The sequence below is a fragment of the Populus alba genome, chromosome 19 (genome assembly GCF_005239225.2).
Source record: "Populus alba chromosome 19, ASM523922v2, whole genome shotgun sequence".
Classification (NCBI taxonomy): Eukaryota; Viridiplantae; Streptophyta; class Magnoliopsida; order Malpighiales; family Salicaceae; genus Populus; species Populus alba.
The window spans coordinates 16,827,694-16,851,996 of NC_133302.1; the positions used below are offsets into that span (position 1 = coordinate 16,827,694).

At 34.6% G+C, this 24,303-nt stretch overlaps 1 protein-coding gene and 1 long non-coding RNA gene across 3 annotated transcripts; both read left to right on the plus strand.

Annotated features, from left to right (window-relative positions):
* The first annotated feature begins 411 nt into the window (after positions 1 to 411).
* On the plus strand, positions 412 to 996 carry LOC118027829 (uncharacterized). Its single transcript, XR_012168782.1, has 2 exons — positions 412 to 616; positions 696 to 996. It is a non-coding gene; the product is annotated as an uncharacterized lncRNA (long non-coding RNA).
* Positions 997 to 17,579: 16,583 nt separating this feature from the next.
* Positions 17,580 to 24,286, plus strand: LOC118027828 (disease resistance-like protein DSC1). 2 transcript variants are annotated; one of them, XM_073406695.1, is made up of 9 exons: positions 17,580 to 17,860; positions 17,971 to 18,117; positions 18,203 to 18,753; positions 19,127 to 20,231; positions 20,341 to 20,640; positions 20,738 to 22,204; positions 22,294 to 22,917; positions 22,998 to 23,699; positions 23,780 to 24,286. In XM_073406695.1, the coding sequence occupies exons 3-9, from the start codon at positions 18,275 to 18,277 to the stop codon at positions 24,146 to 24,148; spliced, it is 5,046 nt and encodes a 1,681-aa protein (XP_073262796.1). In that variant the 5' UTR covers positions 17,580 to 17,860; positions 17,971 to 18,117; positions 18,203 to 18,274; the 3' UTR covers positions 24,149 to 24,286. The 2 variants fall into 2 exon arrangements, with proteins under 2 accessions (XP_073262796.1, XP_034887206.2); XM_035031315.2 differs by lacking the exon at positions 17,971 to 18,117.
* Positions 24,287 to 24,303: the final 17 nt, after the last annotated feature.

The window sequence follows — 24,303 nt, forward strand, 5'->3', positions numbered from 1 at the left end:
TGGGCTAATAGCAAGTTCTTGGGTTTCTCTCTTTGTGCAGTCATTGCATGTTGGTCCTGCCCGTCTTAGTTTTGGTTCTGTCAGACATAGGTTGCGTGTTAAATGCACATATCACTTTCCGCAATAAGCATGGTGATAGCCGTGACCTCAATTTGCTATCTCCTTGGTAAGTCTTATGAGAACTTTTGCAAAAAGCACAGTGATAGCCGTGACCTCAATTTCAAATTACAATTATTTGGTATCTTGAGAAGGAACAATATTAGTGGATTTGATCCCTGTTTGGTTGCAAAAGAAAAGGATACGTTTAGTGAATATAGCGAGGTTTCTCAGTTGAATTCACCTGGAAAGCAATTTATTTTGTTTTTGTCACGTGGTTAAGTGTGGGGTCCATCTACTGTATGACAGTGGGGCGTTTGGGCTTTGTCTCCTACATGCCAGTGATGAAGATAAGATACGACGCTTTCATTTGATAATGTCAGACTCCTCTTGTTTATATCCTCTAGATCGAGATGAATTGGAAGTAAGGTTGCAAGCCAAGAGAGCAAGGTTCCAAGCTGATAGATGGGAGGATTATTATGTCATGCGTAGGACCTATGAATTCTTGGCGGACCTTCAGGTCTGTTTCTTAAATCTCTGATATACTTTTTTTTTTTTCATCTCATTTTAAAAAGATGTTATTTGAATTGTATTAACAGGTGCCAGCAAGGGCAAGTAGTTTCTGCCTCCGTGGATCTGTAACTCCGGAGTGGTTTAGCCATCAAAATTGGGGATCAACAGTAACATGCCAGCTATCTTCACATTGGGCTAATAGCGAGTTCTTGGGTTTCGTTCTTTGCGCTGTCATTGCATTTCATTATTTCAATTATAATTATAGTTTGCGAGTTAAATGCACATATCACTTTCGCAATGAGCACAGTGATAGCCATGATCTCTATTGTTATCTCCATGGTTGGAATGATGATATGCGCATCTGCTCAGAGCACATATTTGTGAGAATTGATCCCTGTCTGGTTGTCAAAGAAAATGATATGTTTTAGTAAATATAGTTGAGGTCTCAGTTGAATTTCAACTAGAAAGATATGAACGACATTCTCTTACCATTATATTTTTGTCAAGTACGTGAGTGTGGGTTCGTCTACTAGATGCCAAAGATAAACATGGATTGGAAACAAGGTTGCCTATAAAGAAAGGTCGCAAGCCCATACTGCAAGTTGTACTTAAATTTTTATTTAAAAAAATTTAATAAAAGATATGAAATTAATAAAATAAGATTATTGTTAATTAAAGATTTTAAAATCATAGGGATTAAAATAATTTATATTTTAATATGACGACAAGCTTTTATTTTCTTGTTAAGCATTTTTTTTTTATTTTTTTGTTTTAGTATTGTACTTTTCAATGTTAGCATAGAATGGAAATACCTTCATTATGCTAATATGTCTCTACGTTTTCAAAATATATTTATTATGTATTTCCATGATATATTTTTTTAATATATTATTTTAACAAGCTATAATTTTTTTTATTATTAATATTGATGTCCAAGTTAATTTGCGTATATCTTTACTTATTTAACAGACACTGAAGTTAACAATCATTAATATTATTATGATGTTGGAAGACGTAGAGACATATTACTTATGATGTTTCAAATTCAAAATAGCAGAGATTGAAAGTCTTCATTGTTATGATGTTTCAAATTTCAAAATAGCAGAGATTCACGAATAAGTCTTGCACTATTTACCAGTTAGTGCTATTATTGGACTGATCTTCGGTGGGAAATGTTCTTCATTTTAGATAATGAAAGCAACCTTCGGAGCTTACCTATGGATTCAAAAGTAAAGAAAAAGAAATAGAAGAAAAAAGAGATTTTTCTTAATTGCTTACCTTTGAAAGCAACCGAAAGCTAACATAATCTTTATCTCTGATGCTTAAACTAGGCTTTTGGAGTTCAATGCCTCGTTAGGACAATCCCAGGATTTGGTAAAGAGATTTTCGTCTTTTCTCTTAATTCTGAGTTTGAATCTGAAGTTATCATCACCAAGATTCACTCTTTTAAGTACACGGTGTAGAGAGAGTATATTTCTAAGATCTTTTGTAAATGATATGTTGTTTTCATGGACACATAAAACTATTTTGAAGATATTTGTTCTTATTTTTTTTAAAGTGTTTTTAAAAAATTAATTTTTTTTTAAATTTTTATTTACTTTAAATTAATATTTGATTTCTCTTCTTCTTGGGATCCCTTTCCTACCCTACCTTTCCTTTGTTAATTCCAAGGCTTCAGGGCTAAGCCAGAGCTCCTTTTACTTTTTTCTTCGTTTTCGTCAAGAAATTTCAGAAACGACATTATTGGTGCATGTCACCTTATAGCCTTTGACTAGCACATGAATGCCTTGAAAAACCTGGAGGTGAACAGCATTAGGGTTAGACCTAAGGGTTCGGAGAGAGGGTTGCTGGTTTTTCAAATTTAGCATGTTACAAAAATTATGGCATTTTTGTTTGCAGAGATAAGTAATTTCCTATATTGGCAGACTTTGACTTTTTCTTGGAAAGGGTCTATGCAAATTAAATGATCTTTCATATGTAAAATCATAAACGTGAAAAAAATATTTATATCAGTACCACAGAATTTCAACAACATATTTTTTCAACATTTATATAATATTTTATTGATATTATAAATTGTTAATGAAATTATCCAAGAAATATCATCATCAAAAAATTATAAATAAAATTAATTTTGATAATCTTTTTTTGATATTGTTATATTCATCTTGATGATATATTTTTTATGGTAACAATAGTCACATCATTCAAGTTTCAAAATGCATTTGAGGTTTTTTTTTTTTTTTTTTTTTTCTTCTCATGTAATTTTTTTAGTGCATTTAATAAGCAAGTGGCATCTAAGCAAATGCTATTTTCTTAAATGTCTTATGAAATATGTTATTTTGTTAATTGTTGTCAACTATGCTAAGTAAAAAATAAAAACTCATCTGTGCTCGTTTAGATCTCATTTAATATTGTAATAGTTGTTTGTTTTTAAAAGTATATTTTACTTGAAAATACTTTAAAATAATAATTTTTTTCTTATTATTTTTTAATATTGACATATTTAAAATAATTTAAAAATATATAAAAAAATATTAATTTAAAGTAAAGAAAAAACTTTTGAAATTTTACAAAAATCAACGTAAGAGCTCCTCATATAGATCTAATTATTGTTAGATAAATTGTCAAAATCAAATAAATCTCACTCTCATGAAAAGCTATATTTAAAGAAATTCGGAAAAAGAAAACGAAGGGAGGAATTTCTTTATCAAAATATACCAAAAGCTTAGAGCAATTTAACCATTTAAAATGATAAAAACTTATATGAGAATTTTTAAAAAAAATATAAGAGGATTTGCTATGTAATTTGCAACCTAAGGAATGCAAATATGATACTTTAATAAATGATATCTCATTGAAATATTAACTTATCTTGTACATATTTATATTTTACTATTTTTTTAAGAAATATATAAACAAGTAATGAGTATATATGTGTGGGTGTGCTGTGTTTTATTATAGTTTTATCACTTAAAGTGGAAGGAATTATAAAATATGTTCAATTTTTTTTTTAACAATGAAGTATTTGAATTTCATGCCAAAGAAGTATTTATAAATTATGATTGTCAATTTGTTTAATAAAAATATCTGTGAGGATCTTTCTAATTGGATTGGAATTTATAAATGTTTGTTCATATCCAAATCCTAATTTATTCAGCTCACATTTAAGAATTTATTATATTTAGCATTTAGTTTTTTTTTTTTTTTTAATGTTGTGCTCACTAAATTCAATATTTTCTTTATATATTGAAGTGGGTAAAAAAAGGCAAGCCCTGCATAGATGAGATTGGTGTTTTTAAACCCAGCCCGGGTCACTAAGTTACCCGAGCCAATTCTAACTTTTTTTTTTTTTGTCAATTGAAATGATGTCATTTTGATATTAACAAAAAAATTAATGGATTGTAACCAGATTTTTAATCATGTCTTGTCGGGTCAACCGTGTCATGAGATCAATTTATTAGGTTAGCCGGGTTAGTTAAATTTTTAACTTTTTTATTTTTTTTATAAATCCAATTTAATTTTAGCTTTGGATTAACGAAGTCTTGAATTAACCACCGAAGCAGGCCGGAATTTAAAAGACAAGAGCTGATGGCCCACGTCGTCTCTTGGGGTAGCAGTTATTTTAGTTGATGCTTCACAATTCTATTGAGTTTTAATATGAATTCTTACATAACTTTAGGTTTTTATTTTTTATATTTTTAGCACTGGTAAGTGGTGTTATACTTTTTTTAGGCTGTTTCCAGAGGTGGAATGGAGCCGGCGCATTAGAATTGGAGAACCAAATTAAAAAAAATAAAATTAGAAAGGGTAAGAGTTAAAATTTAATAATTGTAGAGCTAAAATTTATAATTATTTAAGAGAGAAGCAGGGAAAAAATATAATTTTTGCACGGACTGAGGCCCCTGCCGGCCACTCCTGTTGTTTTTGTTAGACAACTAATTTGAAATCCACTTGTTTATTCTAAGAGAAAGTGATTGCATTTCTTTGAAAGCTTTTAAAAATATATTTTCTTAAAAAAATAAGTTAAAGTTTTATTTTAGTGTTTTTTTGGTAATTTTGATATACTAATATAAAAAATAAAAAATTATTTTAATATATTTTTAAGTAAAAAAATAATTTGTTAAAATAGCATATATTATAATATTAAAAATACACTTAGCAATAATAATATAAAAATGAGATTAGCAAGACGCTTATTGTGCGTGTGATTTTATTTTTCAATTAATTGTAAGTATAAATAAACATGAAAATTTAACCATCAAATCAATTCATAGATGGATATTAGGACAAAGAGATCATTATGAGGGTGCAGCTAATTATGGGTGCTTGAGAGTAAATTTTAAATTATTTGTTTTATTAAATTATATATTTTAAATTTTTTGAAGTGTTGATATTAAAAATATATTTTATAAAAAAAATATTTTAAAAAGCAATTATTATTAATTATTACGGTACTCTAAACACCTTTAATTTATAAATTGAAAAATAATTTTATAAATTGAAAAAAAGTTTAGGTAGTTGATTATAGGATATAATTGACATAATTAAAAGTTAGGAGGGCATTTTTTGTTAAAAAGAATCATTTAATTGAAAATTCTTTGAGATGCGCAGTTTTCATTGTATTATTCCCAACATGTTTTTCACGACATGGATTCAGATCTTGAAAAAAACGCTTTTCCTTTTTTTTCCTTTTTTCATTGTATTATTTGAACATAATTTTTATTTTCATATTTTTCTAGAATAGTGAAATATTGCTCCATTGCTTAACGAGACCATAAGATCTCTCCTGTTTAGGTGGATTGAATCTATGTGGGTGCATAATAATGTCCTAATTAAGAAGGGCCTTTTAGTTTGGGCCTATGTTTATTTCCTAAACCGGGCTTTCCCTTGACTTAGCCTAGGGAATGCTTTTCCACGTAATGATGTGAGAGACCTAAATTTTTAATAATCTAAAAACAAATATTAATATTATTGTTTTGTTGAAAACAAAAATATTTTATAATTATTAAATCAAGTTAACAAAAAATATTAAAATATATTTATATTTTGTGTGATTAAAAGCTTAAAAATCATAAATGTAATACAATTATTTTTAGAGTACATTTAAAATTTTTAATTATAAAACACCAAGTTTAATTGAATCTTCATGAATAATTTATTATTATTATTATTATTATTATTATTATGATGGGGAAAACTAAGAGAGAGAGAGAGAGCCCAATGTCTGGCCCTAATCTATTTTATTTTTTTAAAATTAAAAGGATGGATAATATATTATCCGTTCCTTATTTTTTTAAAAAACAAAACCACAGAAAACCTGCTGTATGTACAAACTAGAAAATTAAGAGTTGCTATCAGCTCTCAAATAGCAACTTGCACCCTGTCATACGTGCCTTTGCAGAATAAGCCACAACAGGAAAATTATTATAAATTGACTAAAAATATATATTAAAGTTCTTTACTTTTAACAATAAACTTTAATAAAAAAAAATCTTATTCTTTTTTAGTGTTGCAGGGTAATATATAGTCAATATTATTAAACAACTTTAAAAGTTAAATTGATGAGGAAAAAGTTAAATGGGTGCTTTTAATTAAGCATTATTTGAATGTATTTCTTAAACTTCATTCATAATTGAATTGTGGTAAAAAAAAATTGAAAATCAAATATTTGAATAAATTACATATTAAAGACTACTTTATCTATATAATTACTTTATATGTCCAAGTTTAGGTAATATGGATTGTGGAATTGATGCTCTGATTTATATCTCAATGATGATATCCCAAAAAAAAATTGAAAATCCAATATTCAAATAAAAATCAATGAAATTAATTACATATGTTAAATAATTGTTAGTTTATATGGTAATGTTTTTAAGTGTGTATAATAAATTATAAACAAAAAATTAAACACATGAATTAATTTGGAGCAGAGGAAGTAGTGCTTGTGATCTCATGTGACTTCTCCTCTTCAATGTGTGGCTTGATGTGTCTATACTCATGTCTCATGGCCACTGAGGTCATGTGGTTTACTTAACAGAGGAGTGGAGGATAACAGTTATCTTGGTGTTTGAATGCAGACGTCATCGAGGTAATGTAATTAAGAGTGTGTTTCGGATAGGGATATGGTTGGGTTTTTTTTAAGGTATAATTTTCTTGAAGTATAAATTATATCTCATTAAAAATAAAAAATACATGTTTTTTATATAAGTTGCACCAAGAAAATCAACCACACCTCTATTACAAACGCACACAAAGAAGGATTAACTTCAATATTTTTTTTATAAATATCAAATTAATGTTTTCAGCCAAGATGTGAAGGTGGTGAGTTTTGAAATAAAAACAAAAAAACAAAAAAAACGAAAAGGAAATGCTTTTGCAACGATGGATCAGACTAAAAGGATAAAGCTTCGTGTTGGACGTCATGACCGACCCATTTACCCACATTAATTAATTAATAATTTCATTAAAACAGAGTGGGTTTAAGCTATAGTAAAAGGGTTGGTATCTATCATTATTTTTCTCACCTATACATTTTAATAATATTTAAAGCACTACAAGATTTCACAGTTTTACCGACGGAACTATTCCGTCGGTGTGTGACAGAAAGTTTGTCGGTAAATTATTTACCGACTATATTACCGACGGAATACGCCCGTCGGAATACCTTTTGTCGGTGATTCCACATTTCATCGCTATTTCGGTCGGAAATACAAAAATACATTTACCGACGGACCATGCGCTCAAAAAAAAAAAAGTTTCCCGCTTGGAATATACCGACGGAAAATATTCCGTCGGTGTTATGTAAATACCGACGGACTAAATCCGTCGGTAAAAGTGTCAGTGATATTTCATACCGACCGAATATTTCCGTCTGTAAATTCGTCGGTAAGTTTATACCGACGGATTATTTCCGTCGGTGAATATGTCGGTGATGGGATGGAATACCGACCGAATCTGTCCGTCTAAATATTCGTCAATGATGGTGGCAGACACTGTCCAATGCCGACAGAGTTATTCCGTCGGTAAATCCCTGTGTAATTTTTTTTAATTATTTAGAAAAAATAATATAAATTAATGGTAATACAAACCAATTATGCAAATAAAATTTATATTAAGCAACAAAAACTCAAAGTTAAATAATATTCATTACAAAATGAATGTGTTTCAAAAAAACATTAAACAAAATTTTAAATATAAATAATGTTTATTAAAAATTAATATAAAGGTGGAGGAGGAGTCTGGGGGTTAGGCGGCCAAAAAGGATTAGGCGCACATGTTCCACCTTGTGTCATGTTCATGACCATTTGACGAAGCTCTTCATAGGCCGCTCTTTGTTGTTCAGACTCTGCTTTGTGTTGTTCGTTCGCCAATCTTTACTCTTCTTTGAGTTGTGTGTACGCCTCTGATAGGTGGTCGCACCTTTGCTGCAAGGCCACGAACTCCTTAGATTGGGAGCTCGATACAGATTGGGAGCTCCCAACGATTGAAGCAGTACCGGTCGACCGCAAGTTGGCGGCGGTAGTGTTGGAGAGCCCGTAAACCTGATTTTTATCGGGTCCACCTGACGATCCAGCCTCCATCCACAAATCTGGATCGAATTCCGGATGGGTCGAAGGATCGTCCCGTATCTCTCCCTCAACCGATTATTATAGGTCTCCTGAAAAAAAAATTAATCATCATATTCAATTCAATAAACATAATAATAACTTACAAAATAAAATGGTTGAACAAACATACCACAAACTGTTGAGCACGGTTGTCAACGAACTGTTGCGTCCCCTTTTGGCGGTCATGACTCCGCACGTGCATCTCCACAAACAGCTCCATAGGGCTCGGCTCACGTCCAAGAGACGTAGACTATAATGAAAAAAATTTATTAACAACAAATTAATTGAATGATATATTTCATTTAAATTAATCTTACCATCCGTTTCGCATGTGCAGCAAACGGAACGAAGCCGCCGGTGTGCAATGTCACCGAGCCATGAATTGGCCGATTCCGGTTGCCAGCACCGGACTGTGAGCGTCGAGTGAACCGCTCAGACGTCATGTGCTGAAGATAGTGCGGCCATATATCTTCTGGGATGTATATTGGTTTGAAATCCCTCCAAACCGCAACATCGTTCTAGCCTTGGAACCCCTTATCCCTCGCTGTTTTTTTTTTGCCTTTTCTGGGTTTCATACCAAAAATCATGCAACCTAATTCACGCACGAAAAAATTACATTTCGAAACATAAATAATTATGTAAAAAAAAAGTCGTATTGTTTTCGATGTTACCTAATTGCCGCGTGATTTTCCCACACCCTCCTCACAACAATGTCATGTTCATCGTTCCAGCTGAATCGATGCTGTGTATAAAAAAATAATTTTTTAAAATGTTAATAATTTATTTACAATTATAACTAGAATTTATTAGAAATAAGCTGAAAATTATATATTAACACGAACCTCAAATCTACGAAACCATGCATTGATTTGAGGCATCCTGGATATCTGACTCCATTGAAACAATGGAATCTCCATCGACGCTTTAAACGCCGATGATATTACTCAGGCGGTCTCAATGTTTGTGAACCTGAAAAGAAATGAAATTAATGAAATAGTGATTACTTCATAAATTATGTTTTAAATTTGTTTTTTTATATATAAAAAAAACTAAAACCTTAACAAACTTACATTGAAAGATCGTCCTTCTATTGTGCCTCGTACTTGCGGGTAAATTGATTCCGCTGTGAAGGCACGCCGCTTCTGGGATGTGAAACATCGCTGGAAGAGGCAGCATCGGTTGACAGCGCAGGTGGTGTAGGTGCCTCTTCTTGAGAGGCACCTAAGGAAACATCAACATCGCTGCTAGACGAACTTGATTCGACTGGACGTGAACGACTAGCTCTGGATTTCATTCTGCGCATCTAAACAATTTTATATAAATAATTGTATAATAAAATTCAAAATTTAAAAAAAATCGGCAGCACCTCCCCTATACTGGATACTACCCAAATCCACAAACCTGCAAATATTAACAATAGCCACAACCAATTGACCCAATCTATACTAATTATTCCAACATATTCAACTATTAATCCTAAGATAAATTCAACGTTAACAATTACAATTCACAAATCATTCAATAATTATGTCAATACAACAAAACTATAAATTAAAAATAAATAGAAACAATTAAACACAAATCATCAAGTTAGAGTAAAATTAATAATTCTTCCAACATATTCAATTATTAAATCTAAGATAAATTCAACATTAACAATATTAATTCAACAAATTATTAAATAATTATGGCAATACAACAATAAAATATATTCAATAAAATAAAAAAGAATTATAGCCTAACAATTAAAATCAATGGAAACAATTAAACACAAATCATGCAATAATATAAAAAAAATACTAATTATTCCAACATATCCAATTATTAATTCTAAGGTAAATTCAACATTAACAATTATAATTCAACAAATTAATCAATAATTATATATGGCAATACAACAATAAATTATATTCAATAAATTAAAAAAAATATATAGACTAACAATTAAAATCAATGAAAATAATTAAACACAAATCATGCAATAATAGAGTAAAAATTAATAATTATTCTAACATATTCAATTACTAATTCTAAGTTAAATTCAACTTTAACAACAAATATTCAACAAATTAACTAATATGTTATTATGACAACAAAACAATAAAAAATATTCAAAAAATTCAAAAAAAAAAAACCTACATCAAGAAAAGGAACGAAATATACATACCTTAATAATGTGACAAATTCAAAACTTTATCTACATTACAAAAAAAAAAACACCAAAACAACAAAATAACAAAAATAAAAACAACTAAAAATAAATTAAAAGTAAATAAAATAAATTGGAAAAAAACACATACCTTTTAATATGAGGAAGATTCACAACACTAAATCTTGCGGGCAAAAAAATAAAAAATCTGAGGTGCAAAACGGAGGAGAAGAGAAGAGAAGCGGCGCAGGGAGAAGAAGAAAAAATGAGGCGAAGCGGCGGGGGCTAGAACTTATAGGGCAGTTTTACCGAGGGAATCATCGACGAACTTAATATCTGTCGGTAAAAGGTCAAAAATTCCGTCGGTAACAGGTCAAAAATCCATCGGTAATTTTTGAATTTCACACCAAATTTTTAAAAGTCCTCCATATTTTTCGACGTCCGTCGGTGATGCCATCGGTAATATGACAAGTTTAGAGGCGCATTAATTCACACACTTTGGAAATCACGCAGTCTGTCGGTAATATGTGTGACTGACAAATTACCGACGAAAATATTCCGTCGGTATTAGCGTCGCAAAATCTGTCGGTGAATCCGTCGGTGATTGTGGAATTTTGTGGTAAATATTTTCGAACTCTCTGTGAGATACCGACGGACTAGAATCTGTCGGTATCCCCGTCGATGATTGTGGCATTTTGTTGTAAATGTTTTCGAACTCTCTGTGAGATGCCGACGGATTTAATTCCGTCGGTATACCCGTCGGTGAATGTGGCATTTTGTTGTAATTATTTTTGAACTCTCTGTGAGATACCGACGGACTAGAATCTGTCGATGTATGTGTCGGTGAATCCATCGGTAATGTCGTCGGTGTTGGTGGTATTTTGCGTAATTAATTTCAAACTCTTTGTGAGATACCGACGAATGGTTATCCGTCGGTATGGACGTCGGTAAGTTTGCATTATGCAGGAAAGGTTGTCTTTGTATTGCCTATTTACCTTCCTGCAAAAACTTAACTGATAAACTGCCCATCACATAAAACAATAACCACATTGCTTAAACAACAAATATTTTGTTTTACAAAATACATCATCCATAATCTAAATTACATGAGACAAATGTTTTTACATAGGGCTTCATTTTCATAATTAGTCGGAATTTTCTTCTTCTTCCTCATCAATTGAATTGTCATCATCTTCATCGCAATCTTCAATATGGATATCATCTTCTTCATCGACATTTGCTTGTCCGCTAGAGCTGAGAACAACATTCAACTCCTCTCCGTCAATATCAACAAGACTATCATTGAGAACTCGAAAATTTGAATTTTCTTCCAATTCAATCGAAGGAGCAACTCAATATGGTTCAACCAACTCACGAACTTGAAAGACTTCATCTCGCACACTTGTGTCTTCGTTCTCATCCTGAACAACCTCGACACGACCCCGTGGTTTCATTTTTAAAACGGACAACCAATCAACTCTTGATCGATCCTTTCTAAATGAAGGGTTGTATGTGTAATAAACTTGTTGACATTGCTTTGCGAAAACAAAGACATCGTTTATGTTGTGGAGTCTAGCTTTTGAGTTGATTTCGACCAGACCATGGTGCGGATCAACTCTGATTCCTCTGTCCGTCGTGTCATACCAATAGCATTTGAATAAAAACACTTTATTCTGCTCGCTATGATATTGCAGTTCGATAACCTCTCCTAATCTACCATAGTAGTCAACTTCTAACTGGCTACTTGTGGATCCCTTAACACAAACACCGCATTTGTATGTCTTTCTTCCTTGCCCGTATTCTTCAGTATGAAAAACATATCCATTGATAAAATACCCGTTGTAGCACTTAACTTTTCTTTCAGGGCCGAGGCTTAGTGAAGACAATGAATTAGGCACACTCCTTCCCATTTGATAAACCTTGTAAATATATGTAATTAAGTGTACATCAATAAACGGTAAATGAACGAGAATCTCGTAATGACATGCATACGTTAGAATGAGTTTGTGATAGTGCTTACATGTGTTCTGAACCATGTGGCAAATTGTTCATCTTATAATTGAAAGATCTGGGATTCAGTCAACTGCGAGTTATTGGAGAGCAAATATTATCGATGTTGCCTGCAAGTGATAATAAGTGTATGATATTACAATATATAATTAACAGTATATTACTGACAAAGTTTAATTAGTATTACACATATATATACTTACTGAATAAATGGTCTCAGCTCATCAAAGTTAAATAGAACATAGTTGTGTGCTTGTTTGAATTCTATTTCCGAAAAATATCTTCCTCTTACGGCATTTTTAGTTGTGGGTCGTCCAATATTGGAGAATATTGACAAGTTCCCACTAGAAGGCACTTCACCGCCATCGTCATGTCGTGGAACACGATTGATTCTTGTTCTCAGATGAGGTTCAAAATAGTACGAGATAAATATTGATATCTCTTCAACAATATAGGCCTCAGATATCGAAGCCTCAACATGCACCTTGTTTTTAACCTTTTTTTTTAGATTAAACAAGTACCTGCATTGAAGTACAATTAAAGTATTTTCAATTAAGAAAAACATAGAAAATACTTTAAGATATGAATTCCATTGCAACTGTAATATCTCACCGTTCGAATGGGTACATCCATTTATACTGGACCGGTCCTCCATCTTTTGCCTCGAACGGTAGATGTATAGGGAGATGCTCCATTGAGTCAAAAAATAAAGGAGGGAATATCATCTCAAGTTTGCATAGTGTCTCGATGATATTCGTTTGAAGCCTCTCAATGTGCTCAACATTCATCTTGCTGGAGCATATATCTCTGAAGAAATGACTGATCTCCGTCAGTGCATCCCATATTCCCTTTGGCAACAAATCACGAAAAGCTAATGGGATGAGTGTTTGCATAAACACGTGGCAGTCATGACTCTTCATTACATACAATCTGCAGTCCTCTATGTTAACAAGCCTTGATATGTTCGATGCATGTCCATCCGGAAAACGCAGACTCTTAAGCCATTTGTAGACTAGCAGTTGTGCATTTTTCTCTAACACGAAGCTTGCCCTTGGTTTTGCAACCCGTGACTCCTCATAAACCAACTCCATATTTTTGCGGTTACAGTATAAAGCTATATCCAATCTAGCCTTCATGTTGTCCTTTGTCTTCCCCTTCACATCCATGACGGTGTTGAAAATATTCTCAAACACGTTCTTTTCAATGTGCATGACGTCAAGGTTATGGCGGAGAAGATTGGTCTTCCAATACGGAAGCTCCCAAAAGATACTTTGCTTTACCCAATTATGGGTCAAACCAAAACCAGGAAACTTTTGCTTACTTGATTGAAGGCCAAACACAATGTTACCGTACTCTGATACAACATGATGCAATTCTTCACCAGAAAGACGCGGGGATGCAACATCTTTTTCAACTCTGCCAACAAAGAAATCTTTTTTGTTCTTTCTGAACCTGTAATTAAATGGCAAGAAGCGACGGTGACAGTAAAAAAAAGAAGCTTTACCTCCGTTTGCTAGCGTGAATGCCTTGTTGTTTTCCATGCAGTATGGACATGCGAGTTTCCCATGCGTGCTCCAACCAGAAAGTATTCCATAAGCTGGAAAATCACTGATAGTCCACATCAAAGCCGCCCTCATAAGGAAATTTTGTTTCCTCGATATATCATAAGTCAGAGATCCAGAGGACCACAACTGCGCCAGTTCATCTATCAATGGTCGAAGACAAACATCTATATTCCGCCCCGGGCTGCTTGGACTGGGTATGACAGTAGATAGAAACATGAACTCCGGCCTCATACACATTCCCGGTGGCAAGTTATAAACTGTGAGAATGACCGGCCAACAAGAATAGGGAGCAGCAAATGACCCAAATGGGTTGAACCCGTCTGTACACAACCCAAGTCGAACATTCCTTGATTCAGCAGAAAAGTCAGGATGCACACTGTTAAAGTGTTTCCACGCTTCGCCGTCAGAAGGATGCACCATCACACCATCAACGGCATCGTGTGTTTGGTGCCATGTCATGTGCTCAGCAGTCCTTGGTGACATAAATAACCTCTGCAGTCTAGGTGTGATCGGGAAATATCTAAGTTTTTTATATGCCACTAGAGTCTTCCCCCTGCCAGTTCTGGGTTTGTAACGGGAATGCCCGCATGTCATGCACTCGGTCATCTCAGCATTTTCAAGGTAGTATAACATGCAGAAGTTAGGGCACATGTCAATTTTCTGGTATCCTAAACCGAGGGGTTTTATCATGGACTTCGCAGCATAGAAGTTCTCTTTGAGCCTGTTCCCTTCAGGTAAAATGCTTCTTGCCTAATCAATAATTTTGTCATACCCGGTCTCACTCAACCCGTGATCTGACTTGATGGTGAACACCTGTGCCACGGCCGATAATTTACTGTGGTTTGTGCAGCCATCCCATAATGGTTCGTCAGAATCTTTTAACAAATCAAAAAACCTAGCTGCCTCTGCATTAGGTTCGTCTTCTACGATTGGACATTGATTGACATTATCTTGATTCATTCTAATTGCATCCATAACCATGTTTCTGTAAGGATTAGTGTTGTCATTTGCCGCTTCATGCACGTTGCTAGCCCTAAAAGTTGACCCAACCACCGTTTCTCCCATTCTCCTATTACTAACAAATACCTCTCATGTGCATACCAACACTCGTAATCCTCCACAAACCTTTTGTGTAGAAGATGCATCATTACAACATGTGGATGCAGATACTTTTTATTTTGACACTTCCTGCATGGACACCTAATACCGCCTCCAGTAAAATTTATGGGAATAGATGTTGCGAAATTAATAAAACCCTGAACCCCGTTACAATAATCCATCCTCCGCAATCCTTGGGGTGAATCTAGATACATCCATGAACGATCATCCATGACTTCTATCAAACCTCTAAAAAAAGGACCCATTAAGCAAGCTCTTAATTATTTCAAAACATAACATGTAATTCGGTAATTCTACAAATTAAGTTTTAACAATTTACAAAAAAATACAATCTTACAAAATCTAAAACAAACCATAATATACATTCATATACTACAAGTTTGTTTGAGAAATAACAATAAAACATGTACATCTACTAAAAAAAAACACATATACTAAAAAAACAATAAAATTGACATTTAAATGTTAAAATTTTAAAAGATAGAATTGCTTACAACAAATGATAAAATTCGTCGGTAAATCAGAACACGGATGTTATGACCACAAAACTTCAAGAAATACAACTTGTTGTGCTGAGATGAGGAAGATTTTTGTTTTGGGGCGAGGGGGGGCTGGTTATTTGCAGATGGGGAGGGTTAGGATTATGAAGAAGAAGGAGAAATGGGGGAGGAGAGTGTCGGCAGAGTGGCCATATATTCACTTTTGCCGACGGACGTACCGACGGTTTTATTCCGTCGGTGAATACGTCGGCGAAACCGTCGGTAATTCTGACGGGCAATCGACATGTCACCGCACGGACCTGCTATTCAAATCCCTCGGTGATTCCGTCGGTATTTTTAACGGTGCACCGGTCACGTCATCGGTACGGATCTGACATTTCAAATCCGTTGGTGATTCCATCGGTATTATTGACGGTGAACAGGTCCCATCACGCGTACGGCTCCCCGATTTTCATTCTGTCGGTGATTCCGTCGGAAAAATCACCCGCCAAAACCTCCGCGCCACCTACCCGCCCTTTTTTCTTTAATTCTGAAAAATCACCCGCCAAAACCTCCGCGCCACCTACCCGCCAAAATAGTCTGTCGGTGATTTCGACCGAAAAATATCGACAGAAAAAATTCCGTTGGTGAGTCCGTTGGTATTTAGCGAATTTCTGGTAGTGAAGTATTAGTAGAGTGTCTAAAAAAAGATATCATTTTTATGTATTCATGATCATCCAAGTAACATATTATAAGTGGTTTTGGCTTTTATAACCTGAAAAGGTGCATTGAACTTCATACCTTCCATGAATATTACAAGTTTTATCTATTTTATGGTGTTTTTCCCTCTTTAATTAAAGTTTTGAATCATTATATGACTTAAAAAGAGTTTATTTATAGGAATTCAAAGCTTTTTTATAGTTTTAAGAGGTAGTATATTAATATCTTAACCATCATCCACCAAAATAAAATCCACCATCTTTTCAAATGACATAACCTTTGATAAAAAAATGACGATCATAGAGGTAGTATATCAATATTTATGGAAGATTCTGATTGCAAAAATGCTAACTGAACCTGTTGATTGGCTGAAATAGATGGAGTGGGTGATGAGTTGCTCGCATAAGACCGGTGTATAGTGAAAGATACTTTGGAGACAAATGATGACTTCCAGAATCAATTAGTATAATTTCTCTTTTCTCTTTTATCAGCCTATGATAAATGCCCAAAGTCATAAAAATAAAAAAATGGGCAATTTCTTTAGTATGTTCAAGCAAAAAACATAAATGGACATAATTCAAACTAAATATTTCTTTAATCTTCAAATTTGGTTATTTAAGTTATAATTATTTGAAATCAATAAAATTGAAATTGGCTTTCCCAAACCGAGAATTAACCAAGAGATTAAACAGTTAAGGGACTAAAATAAAAATAGGACATGAACTTCCCCTAACCATATAAATCAATCCCTAATCTTGATAAAAAAAAACTAAATATTTTTTTAATCTTTAAATTTGGTTATTTAAATTATAATTTTTTGAAATCAATAAAATTAAATTTTGCATTTCCAAATCAAGCATTAACCAAGAGATTAAACGACACATCAAGAATTTCATGCGTATGCATGAAAAACAAATAACCAAGATCAATCATAAAGCAAAGCAAAGCAATGTTAAGGGATTAATTACTTTTTTCTTTAGGTAAATAAGAATTAAATTAAATTATAAAACTAGATGATACATGTTATTTAATAGAATTACCAGCTGAAATGAACATTATTTTATCATCAATTATAAAATATATATTTTTGTAAAGTTGTATTTTTAATAGTTTTTTTACTTTAGTATTACTTCGTTAATCTAAATATAAAAATAATGGTAGGCAACTGACTAGTTAACTTTAAAAAAACAAAAATACGTTAGGAAGACCCTAACAAATTACGTTAGGAAGCCCATCCATTGGAAACTAAAAAAAGAAAAAAGAAAAAAAAAAATCATAGGCCATTGCAGGGTACCGTTGCCATTGGCAAGTCCATTGGGCGACGTATTTGGTATTGACCCCAAAGTCTTCTCACTTGCACCTGTTTCTTGATCAATAATTGGTATTGACTCCTAAGTCTTCTCACTTTCACATATTTCTTGATCAAACCATCTTTCATTTAGATAACGATGAGATTAGATTGTCTGTAAGAATTTACTTGATGGAGTAGCAGAAGGCAATAGACAAGAAAAATCATCTCTCATCATCAACAATAATCAGCTTCTTTGTATTGTTTGCTGATGGAAAACACAAGTCAACTGTTCTTATGATCTGTTGGTAAGTCTTTCTGGTTCATGCGTCTTCTTTATTTAAGATTATATATACGAGTTTGATAAGTTTGTTTCATGAACTTATTAATTCTTCCATCTGTAATTCTTTTTGCTCAGCTAGTGACTGTTCTTGCGATGAAAGTAATAGCAAGCTAGCATTGGTATATAGCAAGTGACAAGTGATCAAATTAAGATTGATCATATCAAATTAAGCTAGTATATATCAATCGTTAAGAGTTTGAGGAATTTTCTGATAAATATAAGGTGTGTGGGTTCTTGTACTATTAGACTTCAATTTCTCTTAACGAATGTTCAGCTGTTGAAGTGGGTGCTCTTTGTATGTCTTTAGGAGAAAAAGGAGAGCACTTATTGATTTCGATTCTTAGTGATTGAGGAAGACACGATCTTGTAACTGTCTGATATGGCATCTTCATCTGCTGTTGCTCATAAATGGAAGTATGATGTGTTCCTTAGTTTTAGAGGCAAGGATACGCGCAATAATTTTACCAGCCATCTCTATGATGCTTTGTGTCGTAAGAAAATCAAGACTTTCATTGATGATGGGCTTGAAAGAGGAGAAGAAATTACCCCTGCCCTTCTGAAAACGATTGAAGAATCAAGAATTTCTGTAGTAATTTTCTCCCAGAACTATGCATCTTCTCCGTGGTGTGTGGATGAACTGGTGAAAATACTTGAATGCAAAGAGACTTATGGGCAGATTGTTTTACCGGTCTTCTATCATGTGGACCCATCTGAAGTTGATGAACAGACTGGGAGTTTTGAAAATGCTTTTGCCGAGCTTGAAAAAAATTTCAAGGGGAAGATGGACAAGGTGCCAAGGTGGAGGGCTGGCTTGACATATGCAGCCAGTATATCTGGATGGGATTCACAGGTTACTAGGTAACTATAGATTCTCATCTTCAACCTTTTTTTTCTTCTGGAATTATAGCAATTAAAATTTCTTGTGCATTTATAGTTTTTTTTTTTTCTCCCGTAAATCATTTGTGCTTCTTAGTTCATAGTACTTGTTGCTTGAAAAGGCACAAGTCTGTTCTGTTTTTAGTGGAAAACTAGCTTCCTCAACAGCCAATGGACTTGCACCTTAATGGTACAATATCGAAGGGGGAGATCTTGAGTTCAAAGCCTCACCTTCGACAACATTTGCTTATAATAAAAAAAAATTCACTCCCATACATTACCAGTTTCTTACAGATTTTTATATCCGACGTAAAGATACAATTTGAGTTAAAGATGCTTCTTTCATTTTTTGCAGTCCGGAGTCCAAACTAGTAACAGAAGTTGTGCAAACTATCTTGAAAAGGTTAAATCTTGCTTCCCCATGCAAGTTAAGAGGTTTGGTTGGAGTAGATTCACGCATTAAGCAAATCAACGAATTACTATCTATCCCCAGACCTCATATCCCCAGACTTCATATCCGCACAATAGGAATTTGGGGCATGGGTGGTATAGGCAAGACAACTATCGCGGAAGCTTTCTTCTATAGCATCTCAAGCCAATATGAAGTCTGCCACTTTCTTCCGAACATAAGGCAGGAATCAGAAAAGGGTCCATTAAGTGATCTACGAGATGAACTTCTTTCTAATTTACTGGAGGAAGAAAATCTTCGCGTTGGCACACCACATATAGGACGTACTATCATCCAGGATAGACTCCTTCAAAAGAAAGTTCTCCTTGTTTTGGATGATGTGAATGATGTACGACAATTCCAGCATTTAATTGAAGAGCGTTCGTTTGGTGAAGGCAGCGTTGTGGTTGTGACATCAAGAGACAGGCAAGTACTTAAGAATGTAGCTGATGAAATATACGATGTTGAGGAATTAAACTCCCACGAAGCTCTTCAACTCTTTAGCTTGAATGCTTTTAAGGAAAACCACCCCCCAAAAGCTTATATGGAGTTGTCAATCAAGGCAATAAACTATGCCAAAGGGAACCCGTTAGCTCTTCAAGTTTTGGGTTCCTTCTTATTTGACAAAGGGACACATTTTTGGGAATCTCAATTAAATGAGATTGAAAGCTTTCCTGAGCTGAATATTTATGACTTGCTGAGAATAGGCTTTGATGCACTACGAGATAATAACACGAAGAGTATATTTCTCGACATTGCATGTTTCTTTAGAGGGCATCGAGTTGATTTTGTAAAGCGGATACTAGATGGCTGCGGTTTCAAAACAGAAACTGGATTTAGTGTTCTCATTGACAGGTGTCTCATTAAAATTTCAGATGACAAGGTTGAAATGCATGATCTTTTGCAAGAAATGGCCCATGAAGTCGTTCGAAAAGAATCTCTTGACGAGCTAGGAAGACAAAGCAGATTGTGGAGTCCTAAAGATGTATATCAAGTGTTGACCAATAATCTGGTGAGATTCATATACACGAAAGTTTTCCTTTTCATACGCAATGCAATATGGTTGTAATAGTAAGTTTAAAATCTTACTTAAACTTTGTTTCTCCTTCAATGGTTTTCAGGGAACTGGAAAAGTTGAAGGGATATTCTTGGATGTTTCAAAAATAAGAGAAATCGAGTTGAGTTCTACAGCCTTGGAAAGGATGTATAAACTTCGACTGCTAAAAATTTATAATTCTGAAGCTGGAGTTAAATGCAGAGTGCACCTTCCTCATGGCCTCGAGTCTCTTTCTGAAGAGTTGAGGTATCTCCATTGGGATGGATACCCTTTGACATCTTTGCCTAGCAATTTTCGTCCACAGAACCTTGTTGAAATTAACCTATCATCTAGCAAGGTTAACCAACTGTGGAGAGGAGACCAGGTATTCTAAAATAACTCCATGCATGCATAGTTCTTTCTTTGAAATTTATTGTGGTATGCACGTGTAATTTCTTTCTGTTGATTTCATTTTGTTTCAGAATCTCGTCAATTTAAAAGATGTCAACCTCAGCAATTGCGAGCACATGACTTTCATGCCAGACCTTTCAAAGGCCAGAAACCTTGAGAGATTGAATCTTCAATTCTGTAAAAGTTTGGTTAACTTTCCTTCATCTGTTCAGCATCTGGACAAGCTTGTTGATTTAGATTTGAGAGGCTGCAAAAGACTAATCAATCTTCCCAGTAGAATTAATTCAAGTTGTCTGGAGACTCTGAACCTTTCTGGTTGCGCAAATCTCAAGAAGTGCCCCGAGACTGCAAGGAAACTGACATATTTAAATTTAAATGAGACTGCTGTTGACGAGCTTCCCCAATCAATTGTGGAACTCGGTGGACTTGTTGCGTTGAATTTGAAGAACTGCAACCTCCTGGTGAATCTTCCAGAAAACATGTATTTGTTGAAATCTCTTCGAATTGCTGACATCTCTGGCTGCTCATCTATCAGTAGGCTTCCTGATTTTTCGAGGAATATAAGATACTTGTACTTGAATGGAACTGCAATAGAAGAACTTCCATCTTCAATTGGTGATCTAAGGGAACTCATTTATTTAGATCTAGTTGGCTGCCACAGGCTAAAGAATCTGCCGAGTGCGGTTTCTAAGTTGGGATGCCTTGAAAAACTTGATCTTTCCGGTTGCTCTAGTATCACGGAGTTTCCAAAGGTGTCAAGAAATATAAGGGAGCTGTATTTAGATGGGACAGCAATACGAGAGATTCCCTCCTCAATAGAATGTTTGTGTGATCTTGCTGAATTGCACCTCAGAAACTGCAAACAATTTGAGATTCTTCCAAGCAGCATCTGCAAGTTGAGAAAACTGGAGAGGCTTAATCTCTCAGGTTGCGTCCAATTTTGGAATTTTCCAGAAGTTTTGGAGCCGATGGTATGTTTGAGATATCTCTATTTAGAACAGACAAGCATAACAAAGTTGCCTTCACCGATTGGAAATCTGATGGGACTTGCCTGCTTGGAAGTGGGAAACTGCAAATATCTAAAAGACATCGAATGTTTTGTTGACTTGCAATTGCCCGAGAGATGCGTGGATTTAGATTGTTTGCGTAAGCTCAATCTAGATGGTTGTAGTCTATCGGAAGTGCCGGACAGTCTTGGTCGTTTTTCGTCACTGGAAGTGTTAGATCTAAGTGGAAATGATTTTAAGACTATACCTATAAGCATCAATAAACTCTTGGAGTTGCAATATCTAGGATTAAGGAATTGCAAGAGACTTGAATCATTACCGGAGCTTCCACCACGACTATCAAAGTTGGATGCAGATAATTGCGAGAGTTTGAATCATTACCAGGGCTTCCACCACAGCTCGTCAACTGCAGTTGAGGGGAACATTTTTGAATTCATTTTCACTAATTGCTCGAGATCGCGTTGGTTCAATCAAATCTTGGCTTACTCATTATTGAAATTTCAACTTTACACCAAAAGGTTATACCATCAGGTTTGTTTCTCAAACCTCTGATATAGATCTTTTTTTCTCTATTTGCCACCTTTCATTTAAAAAAGATGTTATTTGAGTTGTGTTTACAGCTGCCCGATGTTCCAGAAGGGGCATGTAGTTTCTGCCTCCCTGCAGATGTGACTCCGGAGTGGTTTAGCCATCAAAGTTGGGGATCTAAAGTAACATTCCAGCTATCTTCACATTGGGCTAATAACCAGTTCTTAGGTTTCTCTCTTTGCGCTGTCATTGCATTTGGTTCTGTCGGCCATAGTTTGCAAGTTAAATGCACATATCGCTTTCACAATAAGCACGGTGAAAGTCGTGACCTCGTTTGCTATCTCCATGGTTGGTATGATGAGAAGCGAATCAACTCAGCACACATATTGGTGGGGTTTGATCCCTGTGTGGTTGCCAAAGAAGATTATATGTTTAGTGAATATAGTGAGGTCTCTGTTGAGTTCCAACCAGAATTTATGAACGGAAATCTCTTACCATTAGATCTTTGTCAAGTACATGAGTGTGGGGTCCGTCTACTGTATGAAGATGGGACACATCGCTTTGATTTGATCAGGTCAGACTATTTTTGTTTTTATCCTATGAATGGTGATGAATGGCAAACAATGTTCCAAGCCAAGAGAGCAAGGTTCCAAGGCATGAGATGGGAGGATTATTATGTCATGTGTAGGACCTATGAATTCTTGGCGGACCTTCAGGTTTGCTTCTTAAACCTCTGATATACTTTTTTCTTTCCTTCATCTTATTTTAAAATGATGCTATTTGAATTGTGTAACAGCTGCCTGATGTTGTAGCCGGGCCATCTAGTTTTTGCCTCCCTGGAGACACGACTCCGGAGTGGTTTAGCCATCAAAGTTGGGGATCTACAGTAACATTCCAGCTATCTTCAAATTGGGCTAATAGCGAGTTCTTGGGTTTCTCTCTTTGCGCAGTCATTGCATTTGGTTTTGTCCCTTATAGTTTTGATTCTGCCTGGCAAAGGTTGCATGTTAAATGCACATATCACTTCCGCAATAAGCATGGTGATAGCCGTGACCTCGATTGCTATCTCCATGGTTTCCATGACCTCGATCGCGATCTCCATGGTTTGTTTGATGAGAAGCGCATCGACTCAACATGCATATTCATGGGATTTGATCCATGCGTGGATTCCAAAGAAAATGATACATTTTGTGAATATAGCGAGGTCTCAGTTGAATTCCACCTAGAAAACAATTTATTTCATTGTTGTCATGTGATTGAGTGTGGGGTCCATCTACTGTATGACGGTGGGGCGTTTGGGCTCCATCTACTGCATGCTAATGATGAAGATAAGATACAACGCTTTCATTTGATATTGTCAGACTCCTCTCGTTTTTATCCTCTAGATCAAGATGAATTGGAAGGAAGGTTCCAAGCCAAGAGAGCAAGGTTCCAAGCTGATAGATGGGAGGATTATTTTGTCATGCGTAGGACCTATGAATTCTTGGCGGACCTTCAGGTCTATTTCTTAAACCTTTAATATACTTTTTTATTTCCTTCATCTTATTTTAAAACGATGCTATTTGAATTGTGTAACAGCTGCCTGATGTTGTAGCCGAGCCATCTAGTTTCTGCCTCCCTGGAGACGCGACTCCGGAGTGGTTTAGCCATCAAAGTTGGGGATCTACAGTAACATTCCAGCTATCTTCACATTCGGCTAATAGCGAGTTCTTGGGTTTCTCTCTTTGCGTTGTCATTGCATCTTATTCTTTCAACTTTGAGTTGCAAGTTAAATGCACATATCACTTCCGCAATGAGCACGGTGATAGCCATGATCTCTATTGCTATCTCCATGGTTGGTATGATGAGAAGCGCATGAACATATTCATGGGATTTGATCCCTGTGTGGTTGCCAAAGAAAAGGATACGTTTAGTGAATATAGCGAGGTCTCAATTGAGTTCAGTTGAGAAATAATTAGGAGGCTTAACCTAATAGGTTAGCCAACCCTTTCTATATATATGAGTAGGGCAATATACAATAGTAAAGGTGGAGATTACCACATAAGAATATGACTACAATATTTCCTATATAATTACATTCTATAATACGCCCCCTCAAGCTG